The sequence below is a fragment of the Marmota flaviventris genome, chromosome 4 (genome assembly GCF_047511675.1).
Source record: "Marmota flaviventris isolate mMarFla1 chromosome 4, mMarFla1.hap1, whole genome shotgun sequence".
Taxonomy (NCBI): Eukaryota; Metazoa; Chordata; class Mammalia; order Rodentia; family Sciuridae; genus Marmota; species Marmota flaviventris.
The window spans coordinates 18922327-18936951 of record NC_092501.1 but is presented as its reverse complement, the minus strand read 5'-3'; the positions used below and the strand labels follow the sequence as shown (position 1 = coordinate 18936951).

Here is a 14625-nt window from a genome sequence, read left to right as displayed (position 1 = left end):
CCTTTCTGGGGGAATCTGGGGACCATGGGCATTTCTAGAGCCGGAAAGAATAATGGAACTGCAGAAATTCCACACACAGAACAGCAGATATTCCACACTCAGAACTCCAGCATTCACCTACATTCATAAGGTTGGAGAACTGGCTTGGGCTTCAAGGGTCCGCTTTTTTAAACAGCCCGGGACCACGTGACCGCCAACGCGCTTTGCTATTGGCCCTCGGAGTCTCACACTTGGCTTTGGCGCCGAACCCTTACCCTCTCAGGGATGCGACCATTGGCTACACAAAAGGAAAGAGTATAGCCAACCTCCGATCAAGACTTCTTCGAATGAAACTTCCAACGGAGTTACAGGAAATAGTCAGATTCGAATTTCAAAATTCAATGGTAGTCACCTAAGAGGGTCGTATAATACTGTGATTTTTCCAAAAAGAGAGAGCGGGCCTGAAACTGACTCCCCCTACACTCTGTGGGATTCTGAGAGTGGTTCCGTCCCAGGCGCGGGCACCGCCTCCAAGGGCGCCGCCATTTTGTTTGGCTGGAGGGGAGCGAGCGGCGCTTTGGGGGAGGGGTCTCGTAGGCTCCTCACCTGACTGACCCAGCAGTCTCCCGGTTGCTGCTCTGGGGGGGGAAGACCCTCTCCCGGGTAGGGGCGCGGAGCCATGTACATAAAGCAGGTAAGGCCTGCGCGACCCTCCCACCCCCCACGGGCGGGTGAGGACCACTCCTTGAGGCGGGGGTGTCGCCGATGGCCCCGCGGCCTCTTCTCTCTCCCTCTGGGGTGAACCAGAGCGAGTGGAGGAGGAAGGGACCCCATCTCCGCCGAGAAATGGGGCGCCTCTATTCAGCCCGGGCCTCCCCGCGGGGTGCTCATCTGGGAGGCAGGATCTCTAAGAGGTGTGGAGGGGGCGGCCGTCGCGCAGCTGGAAGGGGCCGGGCCTTTCCGGGCGGCGCTGGGCCGCGGCGGAGGCGGCGGGCGCCAGAGGCTGTGCTGCCGGGGATGGCCCGGCACCGGCCGTTTGCGGGAGGTGTGTGGCAAGGCGGCCTCCCGGGGCGCCGGCTGGAGTGCCAGCTGTGATGAGGGGCTTTTCCCTGCAGGATTTACGAGCAGTGAAAGGGATCCTCCTCCCCCCGAGCGCCTCTTCATTCACTTGTTTACTTCTGTCAAAATGGTCTTCCCGCGCGCGAGTCAGTCCACTGCAAAGATGAGCCCATGCACGCAATTTTGGGGACGTGTTTCTATTGGATACGCCTCACTCCAAGCACTCCTCCTTGGAACGCTGACCCCTTTGGCCTGGCGATTGTGTCTCGAAGGAGCTCTCACTGGTCGCGGAGAGTGGGACCTGCCGGCCGTGGATGGACTTTTACTGTTGCGCTAGGGTGTTCAGTGTTCCCATTAACTTTGTACCGTGCACTTGATTTTGAGAGTTTCTTAACAGGTTACTGACTGTAACTATTGAAAAATCAACACTGAGTTGGCGGAGCTTACTGATTTTTAATTTCCACGTTCCAAATTTTTTTTTCTATCTTGCATTAAATGAAAAACAAGAAGGGAAAGAAATGTAAAAGAAAGCTGGTGATTTAGAAGTTCTTTTTGTGTGTTCTCAAAAGTATTTCTTATTTACTAGGTGATTATCCAGGGTTTTCGAAGTTACAGAGATCAAACAATTGTAGATCCCTTCAGTTCAAAACATAATGTTATTGGTAAGTGCTCCTCACTTACTAGATCGGGTTATAGAGATGTATGTATGCATTGTTCATCTGTTGTCTTTGAATGTTAAACCAATTTTGTATGTCTGTTTCTCTTGAAATTATTTTTGAGTGGGTATCAAGGGATTGAACCCAGGGTGCTTTATCACTGAACCACATCCTCACCCCTGTTTTTATTATTGAAACAGGGTCTTAATAAATTGCTAGGGCTTTGCTAAATTGCTGAGGCTGACCTTGACTGGTGATTCTCCTGTCTCAGCCTACTGAACCTCTGGGATAACAGGCCTATCCCATCTTGCAGGCTACTTTTGTCTTTTGTTCATACTGATGAATTACTTGTTTTATAAATTTAAAAGTATTTGGATAAGTCAGTTGTAAGTTACTCATTTGGAAGACTGGAGATGTAGCTCAGTGGTAGAGTGCTTGCCTATTGTGTATATGTGAGGCCCTGGGTTTGATCCCCCAGCATTACAAAAAAGTACTCATTTTTACTTGAGTACTCTTAGTATGTGTGAGATAGCGTTGTAATAGCTTTAAGTTTATAGTGAAGGACACTTAACTTAGCATTTGATTTGTATTCTTGATTTATCACCTCTTAGTTTAAGTGCTCTCTATTGCTTTGTTTTAAAGGTGTTGATTATTTATTCACAAATTATTTATTTTTTCCCTGTCGGTGCCTAAGACCACGTAGCTTGTGCGGAAGAGCAGCATAAATTTTGGAGTGTTAATAGAATGTGGTTCATATCTCAGTTCTGGCACATAACTCTTTTTCAAACTAGTTATTTGAGAAGTTTTAGTTTTCTCATTTATAAAGTGAATATACCTGTCTCACAGGGCTATTGGTAAAATGAAATGTGAGGATAAAAGAAAAATGGTGGTTGCCATAACAATATTTAATTGTAGATTCTTCAGATTATAATGTTCAGATTGCTATTACAATCTAATAGCTTTAAGTTTCTGGCATTCTGGCATTTTCTGGCATTCTGCTGGATTTTTAAACAAAAGATTAAATGAGTACTTTTGGACTCTTGAAAAATCAGACTGCTATGCTGTTGACACAATTCTGCAGTACAGTGTTCTCATTACAAGGTATATTAGTTTGCTAGGGCAGCAAAATAGAGCGGAGGTTTAAATAACAGATTTACTTTCTTACAGTTCTATAGGTTAGAAGTTGATGATTGTGATTAGATTCTAGTGATGATTCCCTCCTGGCTTGTAGACTGACATTTTTCTGTGTGCTTCCATGGCCCCCACCCTCATGACTTCATTTAACTCTTATCTTGAAAAGACCTCCATCTCTAAATGCCATCTTATTGGGGTTTAAGGTGTCAACATGAATTTTAGTTGCACACCACTCAGTTTATAGTGTAAGCGAGGCTTATAAAAATCAGTAAAACGGAAATATTGAATACCAATATTCATAGAAGACTCCCTTAAGACAATCATACTTTACTTTTTTATAAAATAATAAAAACCAGGCATCTGTAGTCTGCTAGTCTGTGCATGTGTAGTCTTAGCTTGGGAGAGTAAGGTGGGAGGATTGCTTGAACTCACAAGTTTGAGAGCAACCTGGGCAACATTTGAGATCTCATCTCAAATAAAGTTGAAGACAAGTTATTCTTAGCCTTGATACATCGATTGCAATCTCATAGTTGAGAATAAAGAAAACATTTTTCTTTTTGTGCTGTAGCTACTAAAGACTGTTAATTTGATGTGCCTTAAAACAGTAGTTTTATTGTACTGGGGTTTTGCTTACATTTTTTTTACAGGTGCTTTTGATTTTCGTCAATCAGAAAATCTAAAGAAATGGAGAAAAAAATAACAGTTACTAGATTAATATTATTTCTTTAATTTAGCAAGTTAATAAATATCAATGTTTTAGTTGTAAAATTTTATAAATGATCTGTAAAGTGATGACCATTATCTAGAATGATTATATTATTTATCTGTAAGGTCTGATATATCAAATGTCTTAGATGTTAGTTATTAGGCAGCTATTTTGCAGCTTTGATTGCAGTGTTAGGATTGATCGTCTAAAAATTTTTCTTTGCTTTGTTTTAACTAAAACTTAAGGTGACTATTGGTTAGACATGTTTCAAAACAGGTACCTTAATAATGTAAGAAAGACCAAAAGTAGTATTTGAGATTGACATTAAACAAACTACCTGGGGAGAGCAAACCACTTTGATTGTTTAATGCCTTTGACCCTTAAAAAAAATTCAAAAGCAAGTATCTCTTATGCTGATGTTTGAATGTTTGACATATATATATGTACCAGGAACAGCCAGTCTTCCCTATCTGCTTGTTCCTAGTCCTCAAAGTCAACCAAATGTAGCTTGAAAATATTAGAGAAAATTTTCTCTGTTGAACAGGTGCAGGCCTTTTCTTGTCATTAATCCCTAAAGAAAACATTTTAACTTTACATTGCATTTACTGGCAGAAGTTAGAACAAAAGGATTGTTTTGGTTATATACAAATACTATTCCTATTTTATATAATGGACTTGTGTATCCTTGGATTTTGGTATGAGAGAGGGGGAGAAAGAGGTGTATATATAGAGAGAGGTCCTGAAATCAGTTTCTTGTGGATATGAGGGATGAGTGTATACACCTTTTTAAGGTACTGTTTTTCCCCCTTGCCTTTTAACAAAAAATTCTTGTTAATATAGGATATTATAAGAAAGCCTAAAAGGTAAAGGAAGAAAAATTGAAATTCTACCCAAAGATAATCACTCCACCCCCATATATTAGAGATTGGACCACAGGCATCGCACTTACTAGCTAGGCAAATGCTACACCACTGAGCTATACCCTACCCCTTTTTTCCCTGCCCAGGGCTGAGGGCCTAACCCAGGGCCTTGAGCATGCTAGGTAAGTGCTCTGCCACTTAGCTAAATCCCCCAGTCTTCCCTCAACCCTTTTTACTTTATTTTGAGACGGGGTCTTGCTATGTTGCCCAGGCTGGCCTGGAACTGTTAATCCTCCTGCCTCAGCCTCATGATAGCTGGGATTATAGATATGTGCTACCATAGATAATCATTCTTAGTTAACCTATACTTGTATTAGCCCTTGTTTCCTAGAAAAAAGGAAACAGGCTGGCTTAGCTGCTAAGGCTTTTATGGGAGTTGTGGTCTGAGTGCGGGAATGAGGGGAAAAACTGGTCACAGCTTTATAAAGAAGACACTATTGGATTTGATTATGTTGGATAACATCTAGCCAGACATTATGGACTCAACATGTTTTAGAAAGGTCAGATGGAAGAAGGTAGTAAAGAGATTTGATAGGTGGTGCCTGCCTTTCACTGGTCAAAGTTTACTGTGTAGAATATTAATTCCTCCATGCTTTTGGATTGTGTTGCTCTGGCGACTCACCCACCTGAAGCAGTCAAGGAGTTAAATCCTCCTTTGAATCTTCACAGGCCTGACCTGCATGCACTTCTAGAATAGTCTGAAACAACCAAAGGTATTAGGAGACTGAACTTTTGTCAGCCAAGGCATGGGCTGTCGCATGTAAATCTGAAGAAGGCACATATAAACTGGGTCTGCCTCAGTATCCCTCAAGTTTTTGTGTAAATCTGTAAGCATGACTTTTTAAATAAAAATGGATTCATGTAATATGTTGGCATTCTGCTTTTTCCCTCTTCAGAATAAATCTTGTATATCTTTCCTTATCATTAAATAATCAATATCCTTTAAAATGGCTAAATGGTGTTTCATCTATGAGTAGGAATAATTCTTACAGGAAAATTTAAAAATTTTCAGTTATTTGTGGATGGATTGTTCTAAACTGTACTCGTTTAATAAAGGTCAATTCTTTTTGACCTTTATGTAGAAATAATTTCAAGTTTATAGAAAATTTGTCTCATTAAGAACAGTAAAGATTCTTGTATCCCAGCGAGTTGGGAAACTGAGGCAGGAGGATTAAAGTTCAAAGCCAGCCTCAGCAATTTAGTGAGGCCTAAGCAATTTAGCAAGACCCTATCTCAAAATTAAAAAAAAAAAAAAAAGGTTGTGGGGATGTGGCTCAGTGGTTAAGCACTCCTAGGTTTAATCCCTGGTACCAATTTAAAAAAAAGAACCAGTAAAGAGAATACTCATGTATTTTCCCTTACCTAGATCCATCTATTAACATTTTCTGTTTGTTTACCTTATTATTTGCCCTTGCTCTTGTGATTTTTTTTTTTTTCCTTTGTGGTTTGGGGGATTGAACCCAGGGCCTTGTAATGTGAGGCAAGCACTCTACCAACTGAGCTATATCCCCAGCCCTCTTGTACTTTCTTTTTTTATTTTTTACTTACTCTTACACTTTCTATATACATTTTTTCCCCCTGGGATTTATGGTCCATATTGAGGGAGATTGAGATAGTTATTCATGACTCTTCAACACCAAATTTTTCACAAAACAAACTTTTCACAAAAGCAGGTGACTTATAATAATCTATACTTTTATGGTTCTGTGAGACTACAGATGATATATAGGGTTGATCATATATGTATGATATGAGATATAGGGTTGATTGTATATAGTTTGATATGAGACTGCTTGCAAATTTTAAATGATTAAGTATTTTAGGATATTAATAATAAGTAAATCTTAAATTAAAAATAACATTATTAAAATAAAATTGTACGTACATTGTTATTATTATAAATTATGAATGCTGGTAATGTATTTAGTTATTTTTATTAATTTTAAACTTTGAAAAAGGGCAAAATGATTAAAATTCAATATCTTTAAAAAAGTTGAGTCTGAAGTTTATACAAAATTGCACTTATTTGTTGGTTACAGCTGTTTTGTTAATTGATTACTTTTGTTCCCTGTAGCATTTAATATCAAATATAAGATGTTTTAGAAAATTGGATTAAAATTTTATTATCACATTTAATAGTTTTGATGTTATTGGTTTTTATATGAAATAATTTGTACTTTTGAAATTTTTATAGTGGGCAGAAATGGATCCGGAAAAAGTAACTTTTTTTATGGTAGGTATTGTTTTTTTGGATGCTGAATATGTTAAGACTTAGCTATCTTAAGGTAGTTTATTAAAATTGCTGGTTTTCTGAGATTATGCCAGTATTAAAAGAAATACTTTATACATGGTTGCAGTTTAGAAGTTTAGAGTATAAAGAACTGAGTTCTCCTGTACCAAGTGAGTAATTAGCTATGTGAGACTTAACAAAATACCCCCTCAAATTTCTTTTCACCTTAAAAATGGAGACATTTATCTTAGATGGGTTGTGAGGATCAAATGAAATAACATATATGAAAACACCTTTTGAACTTTAATACAGTGTATAAATGCACATATAGAATGTATGTAAATGCAGAATGGTGGTTATTATTGTTTTGAAAAATGGTTCATCATTCTTCACCTTTATTTTCTAAACCAATAGTTTTTATAAAGGATGGAAGGATATAAAAACTTGAGACTCAAAGACAGTTTTCAGTTTGAAGGTAGTAAATGGAGCTTTGAAGGTAAAATGTTTTAAGTCATGCCTCCATTAACAAATCCTTTGAGGAAGAAAAAAATACCAAAATGTTTTAACAGAATCAGACTGTATAAGGAGTGGGTTGGGAAAATTTTGTTCCTTAGTTGAAGAGTAACTGTGCACACAAATCCGAAGAGTACATTATCCTGTATAATTTATAATGGTTGTAATTTGGAGATGGCAAGAGAGTAGATTAGAGTGGAAATGTATATTTCAGAATCCCAGTGAGATGAAGGAAGTTTGAATCCACCTCTCAACCCGGGTGATTGAGAGAGAGCCAATCTCCATTCCAAGCACACACATTAATGCATGAGTGCTCCCTCAATCCCCTTCTCTTATAATACTTTCATAGAATGTCACTGATCTCTTTTGTGGACCAGATCAGGATAGCTGAGTAAAGTAGAGTTGTCCAGGTTTTTACTCATGTGTGAAAGGTAGGAATGGCTCCTTCTGACATAAGGAAAGGGTAGTACAAGCAGTGCAGTAAAAGTTGGGAATCTGAAACATTTCCCTGTATTTCCTTAATTTTGAGAAAGATGTTGCACTGTCACATTGCATCTACTATGATGTCAGTAGGCAGTAGGATTTTTTTCAACCTGGTTGTAGTCTTACGGGACCACTATTATGTATGTGATTTGTTCTTGTACAGTGCATGACTGTATTAACGTTAGCCTAACCCGTCAAGCGTATACTTTGATCAAGAAGTAGACCTTAGTTCTGCTTGACTATTTTCTTATACTTTAGTGTTTTCCTCTTATTTTCTTACCTTACATATTTCATTGAAAACTTCTTAATATTTTTGTCATGTCATTTTCTTTTTTTAAAAAATGTTTTTCTAGTTGTTGATAGACCTTTATTTTATTTATTTATGTGGTGCTGAGAATTGAACCCTGTGCCTCACATATGCTAGGCAAGTGCTCTACCGCTGAGCTACAGTCCCAGTCCTGTCATATCATTTTCTGCCTAATATCTAAGCAAACTTTCTGCAATTATTTTGTCTATATAAAGCAGGTATTTTATTTTATATGCAGTATTCATTACCTGACATAGTATCCTATTAAGGAAGGTATGAGAAGTTATGAATAAGTCATGAATCCTCTTTTATACTCTACTAGTACTTGTGTTTTTGTATTTCCAGCAATTCAATTTGTTCTTAGTGATGAATTTAGTCATCTTCGTCCAGAACAGCGGTTGGCTTTGTTGCATGTGAGTAAGACTACTTTAAGACATTGTTGATACTATATATTTTTAAAAATATGTTATCGATCCTGGTTAAGAAAATTATTTGTTCAAGTTTCAGAAACTTTGTGAACATGACATAGTCTCTCAAGTATGCTATTCTGTGAAATTTAGTCTACTGTATCAATGCCAAATAAAGACCTAATTTTTATACAACAGTTAAAATAAAATTGTAGAATTTGCCTATAGACGGATTTGTCTTCCACATAAATTTCTGTAAGGATATGATTTGGTAAAATTCTGGAGGCAAGTTAGAACATTTATAATGCAGAACCAGAAGTTAATTGAGAGCACAGAAGAACAACCATTGTGTACTAAATAAAAGCCATATTTGTATATAAGATGGTAACATTTTCCAATGTGAAAAGCATTTAATATGGTAATGCAAGTTGTTCAAGTATGTCATTAGGATTAAAAACAAATCATTTAAAAAAGCTATAATAGAACAACACTACAGTGTATCTTTCTGGTTTAAATATTGCTTATAATTAATTTAAGATGAGAAAATGAGATCCCTCAATATATTTTTTATCAGAGTTTCACAATAGGAAGTTCTTTTTGATTAGCCGTTATTTTCTTTCTTCATTTTGAATTTGTAGCTCGTAATCAGGACCAATACCCTATAGAGAAAATTTTAAGTTTCTCATATTTGCATTAAAAGAATAAATTATTATTATTCATTGTATTGAATCACTGGATATTAATAGTTTTTAGAAACTGGAAATTATCTGGATTTGGTATATAATTGTATCATAGATTAATATAATTGTGAGACATGTTAAATGTGTATATTTCTGAAACAGATTTAAAAGTACATAGAATATATCAGATGTTTAAAAAACATCATATGATTTCTTAGTGTTCCTTTCGAGTATTAATGTGAAACTATAAGAAGAGCCTCAGGGTATATTTGATATTAGCAAATGGGTAAAATTAGGTGGCGGGGGCTTTGGAGTAGTGTAGCTTAATAAAATGGTCTGCAGTATAAAACCTAAGAATGTCTAACTTTGCTATTCTTTGCATAGTTCTGGTTTTGTATCCTGATCCAGTGTGTGTATTACTTTGGCCAGAGGGATATGCATGCTAGTCTGAGAAATTTTTCTTCATTGATTAAGGCTTGTTACACTTTTAAAGTGTTTAAAGAAAATGAAAATACTATTTTTAATGAAAGTTTTCTCATATTTAGGAGGGTACTGGTCCTCGGGTTATTTCTGCTTTTGTGGAAATTATTTTTGACAATTCGGACAACCGGTTACCAGTAAGTACCTGTTTTTTAAGTAATAATGTTGAGAATTATTTTGCTATAACTAACTTTTTTATACTTTGAAACATTTATACCTTTGATAATTTAGTGTATACTAAAATTATATATAATTATACAGTTTACTGATTTTTGTCTTTAAGTTATAATGAGCATTCTAGTCTGGTAAACATTGAATGGGACTGTGCAAGCTGCTATGAAAAACATCTTTTCTCTTGAGCGTTTAGAGCATCATCTTTAGTGAGATAATTGAAATTTTAAAATAAACAGTCATGGTCAGGGTCTTTAAAATGATCTTATATAAAGAGTTTCCTAGTTTGCTATTAAACCAACTTTGGGCTTTCACATTTTTTTTCTTAGATTGATAAAGAGGAAGTTTCACTTCGAAGAGTCATTGGTGCCAAAAAAGATCAGTATTTCTTAGATAAGAAAATGGTCACGTAAGTGTTGTTCTTTTTACATTTACAGTTTCTTTTTAAGAGAAAGTGTCCTTGCCATTTTTGAGGCATATACTTGGCTCATGTTCAGCAAATCAGTATACTATGAACTTGAGAATAAGAAGATCCTCTGAGACTAATAAAATAGTTTAATGATGAGTCTGTACTTCCTGATGCTTTTTAACCCAGGAGCTAGTCTCCTCATTCTTTGCTTATTGTGGGTGCTTTAAAATAATTTATCTGAAAATAATTACAGTGTTTTTCAACAGGAAAAATGATGTGATGAACCTCCTTGAAAGTGCTGGTTTTTCTCGAAGCAATCCTTATTATATTGTTAAACAAGGAAAGGTAAAACAATTGTATGTCCTTTTTTTAAATAGAAAAAATTTTTCTGAGACTCTTTCCCCTTGAATGATGAATTTGGTTTATTGGTTCTAATTGTTAAGGTAAAGCAAAAAAATGGATCCAGCTGCCTTTAGTTTTCATTGATTTATTTTGCATTGAAGTTAGAATTTTTCATGGCAAAAAAGTACCAAATAGATCCATTATATATTTGAATAGGAGCATTTTAGCAAACGAAGTGGATTTTGTTTTCTTGGTAACCTGTATTCTTACCTAATGATATTCAGTGTACTGAAAGATGATATTGACTTGTAGAAGTTACAATGATCAAATTAAGAATGAATTCTATAGCAATTGCATTAAAAATACTTTCAAAAAACTACTTTATCAAAGAATTAAAAACTATATTACCAGAAATCTATCATAATGCTACATATTAGTTTACTTGAAAGAGATAGTATTTTTTAGCAACTAAATTAAAGATATCAGTGGATTGTTCTTGTCTCATTAAATAATTTTAATCTATATCTAAGATACTTTCTTTTTCTCAGAACTGATCCGTAAGTTTTTTGTTGTATTTCTAGAGGATTTTTTTTTTTAATGTATATATTTCATACTTTTTTTTTTGCTAGTGGGGATTGAATTTAGGAGCACTCAACCATTGAGCCACATTCCAGCCTGGTTTTGTATTTTATTTAGAGACAGGTTCTCATTGAGTTGCTTGGCTCCTAGCTTTTGCTGAGGCTGGCTTTGAACTTTCAATTCTCCTGCCTTAGCCTCCTGAGCCTCTGAGATTACAGGCGTACGTGCACCACCACGCCTGGCTGATGTATACTTTTGATAGATATATTTTCTTAGTCCAGAGCCTGTTCTTTTTTATGTAAATGTGTATTTTTTTAATTGTTGTTGTTATTGTTTTGGATTTTTTTTCCCCCCCAGGGATTGAACCCAAGGGCACTTAACCACTGAGTCATGTCTCCAGCCCTTTATTATTATTATTATTATTATTATTATTATTATTATTATTTATTGAGGATTGAACTCAGGAGTGCTCAACCACTGACCATATCCCCATTCCTTTTTATATTTTATTTAGAGACAGGGTCTCACTGACTTGCTTAGCACCTTGCTAAATTGCTGAAGCTGGCTTTGAATTTGAAATCCTCCTGCCTCAGCCTCCTGAGCTACTGGGATTATAGGCGTGTGCCACTGTGCCCAGCATCTTTTTATTTTTTATTTTGAGACATGGTTTTGCTTATTTGTTGAGGCTGGCTTTGAACTTGCAGTCCTCCTGCCTCAGCCTCCCGAGTTGCTGGGATTACAGGTGTGCAAAACTGTACTCAGCTTATTTTTTTTTTTTAATGCAGTGATAGCATTTTTGACTTACAGTGATGTTTATTATGTTAAGTCACATAGTAGTTAGATTGTACCATTCTCTCTATATTTAAAGTACCCCATTTTTGTTGAACTTATGAATATCACATTTTTTAAATAAATGTCAATGATGATTTCCCTTTGTAAAAAATACTTTTTGTTCCTTGAAAATGAAGTCATCTTTTATAATTTATTATAATGACTAAGAAAAATTGGTGGTGTTTCATTTGTAAGTTATTCATAAAGGAGGCTTACAAATGTATCAAATTTTATTAAATTTCCTTTATGTAAAGGAGATATAGATATGTTGGTATATGTATTATATAAATTACATTGGCTAAATCATAATTTACAAACTCAGCATGTGAATATATGTGTGAAGAACTCTTTAAGGTAAAGTTCTTAAAGAGCAGTTGAAATTTTGTGTAACAATGAGGGTCTCCTTCCATTTCCATAGTTTCCCTTCTCTCTCCCTTTCACTCCCCCCACTCGTCTCTGTTTAATGTTAATCTTTTCCTCATGCTCTTCTTCCCTGTTCTGATCTTAGTTGCTCTCTTTATATCAAAGAAGACATTTGGCATTTGTTTTTTAAGGATTGGCTAGCTTCACTTAGCATAATCTGCTCTAATGCCCTCCATTTCCCTATAAGAGTTTGTGAGGGGAAAGGGGAAAAAAAAAAAAAAAACAAGGGAGAGAATTAAACAACAGCAGATGGGGTAGAGAGGGAAGATGAGAGGGAAGGGGAGGGGTGATAGTAGGGGATAGGAAAGGTAGCAGAATACAACAGTCATTAATATGGTATTATGTAAAAATGTGGATGAGTAACCGATGTGATTCTGCAACTTGTATTTGGGGTAAAAAATGGGAGTTCATAACCCACTTGAATCAAATGTATGGAAGATGATATGTCATGAGCTTTGTAATGTTTTGAACAACCAATAAAAAAAAAAAAAAAGCAGTTGATAGCTACGTAGTGATTCTTCTTCTAAAATTTTTAGATCAATCAAATGGCAACAGCACCAGATTCTCAGAGACTAAAACTATTAAGAGAAGTAGCTGGTACTAGAGTATATGATGAACGAAAAGAAGAAAGCATCTCCTTAATGAAAGAAACTGGTAAAATAAATGTGATACCGCTTTATTTCTTTTTGTTGCAGATTATTTTGTCATTGTGTTGTTACAGTTAAAAAGTTATGTCTGTGCTCAAAACATGTTGTGTGATAATTTGCCTATATACTGAATGGAGACAAAATTAGTTTGAGACAGTTTAAAGTTTTAAGATTTTCAGTAATTCATTAATTTTGAATAAGGAAGCATCAGGATTAGAACTGTAGGGCCTTTGTAAGTCAACTACTTTGACTCTTCCTTCCTTGCTGTTGATAGTGAGGACAACAAATTTGAATGCATTCTCCCCTCCCAAATACTGGAGTACCATTGGCATTAGGTTTTAAATTGTTCAGGAACAAATAAATGTAGAACTTTGAGCTTGAAATCTTCATTATTATAGTACATGTATTATGAAACCCTCTTTTGCTTTTCAAGTGCTGTGTTATATTGTGTCTTAGAGTTTGACAATCCTGGGTTCAAAATCCTATAATTAACTTACATTATGACTTTAAACTTGATCTCTCTGGTCCAAATCTTCCCCATCTATAAAATTTTGTTTTGTAGATCATGGTGGCAAGTAGAAGAACGGGTAGTTCTATGACTGGAATATAGTATGTACTCAATATATGGTAGCTACAGATAATGCTCTTAATGAAAAATGAGAATTAGTAACACCAGTGATGTTAGGTTTTTTTGGTTTGTTTTTCATTTTTAATGTTATGGGACAGTATGTTGACTTTAAAATAAAGCTTCAATGGAGGAATGGAGGCCCTTATTGTGATATAAAAATCCGCTGTTACATTGTGTAAATTTGGTTTCTGCCTTTCATAAAAACATCTTAATTGCCATTTTAGTATCTTAGATTTCAAAGAAACAATGTTATAGTTCTTAAGAATAAATTCATGGTGTATTTGAGAAGTGATATTATATAACATTTTTATTTAATGCCCTCACTTTCTCCCCATTTTTTTTTTTTTTTTTAAAGAGGGCAAACGGGAAAAAATCAATGAGTTGTTAAAATACATTGAAGAAAGATTACATACTTTAGAGGAAGAAAAGGAAGAACTAGCTCAATATCAGAAGTGGGATAAAATGAGACGAGCCTTGGAATATACCATTTACAATCAGGAACTTAATGAGACTCGGGCTAAACTTGATGAGGTAAAATATTTATCTTTGGTAGTCAAATGATTTTATTTATTTTTATGAATATGTTAAACTCAACCTGTATTTATACTTTTCAGTGATTTTAATAGAAACTTTAAAATATTAGAAACTTCTTAATGAATTAATCAGTTATCAATTTTTCTTTTGTTGTGATTTAGTTTACTATAAGGAAAATGCCTAGACCCATATTGTCTTTACTGGAGTTGTATCTGATTTCAGGAAAACCAGGAAAAGCTAACTTTAAAGCTTGTAAACTTTTTATTTGCATTTTAGAATGTATTTTGCAAATTTGTATTGCTGATTTTTTTTTTTTTTTTTTTACAAAAATGTTTTAGGTAATCCTTGAGTTTTCTACTTGAAGAAAAATATTAAAAATTTTTTTGTAAAAATATTGAAGTAAATGGTTACTTTAAATTTATTTTAGTAGATACTGAAAATTTTACTAGAAGTTATAAAATTTTAGATAAGTATGAGTTGGAAGTGGTGACTTTTTTGCTTTTTTCC

At 35.2% G+C, this 14625-nt stretch overlaps 1 protein-coding gene across 1 annotated transcript in view; it reads left to right on the top strand.

Moving 5' to 3' along the window:
• Positions 1-534: 534 nt before the first annotated feature.
• Smc3 (structural maintenance of chromosomes 3) overlaps positions 535-14625 on the top strand; it is a 34116-nt gene continuing 20025 nt past the window's right edge. The window contains exons 1-9 of the mRNA XM_027930330.2: positions 535-673; positions 1625-1700; positions 6649-6687; positions 8333-8400; positions 9620-9691; positions 10055-10134; positions 10401-10479; positions 12846-12963; positions 13940-14115. Coding sequence (XP_027786131.1) covers positions 659-673; positions 1625-1700; positions 6649-6687; positions 8333-8400; positions 9620-9691; positions 10055-10134; positions 10401-10479; positions 12846-12963; positions 13940-14115 — 723 coding nt within the window. The 5' untranslated portion in view covers positions 535-658. The remainder of the gene's footprint in view (positions 674-1624; positions 1701-6648; positions 6688-8332; positions 8401-9619; positions 9692-10054; positions 10135-10400; positions 10480-12845; positions 12964-13939; positions 14116-14625) is intronic.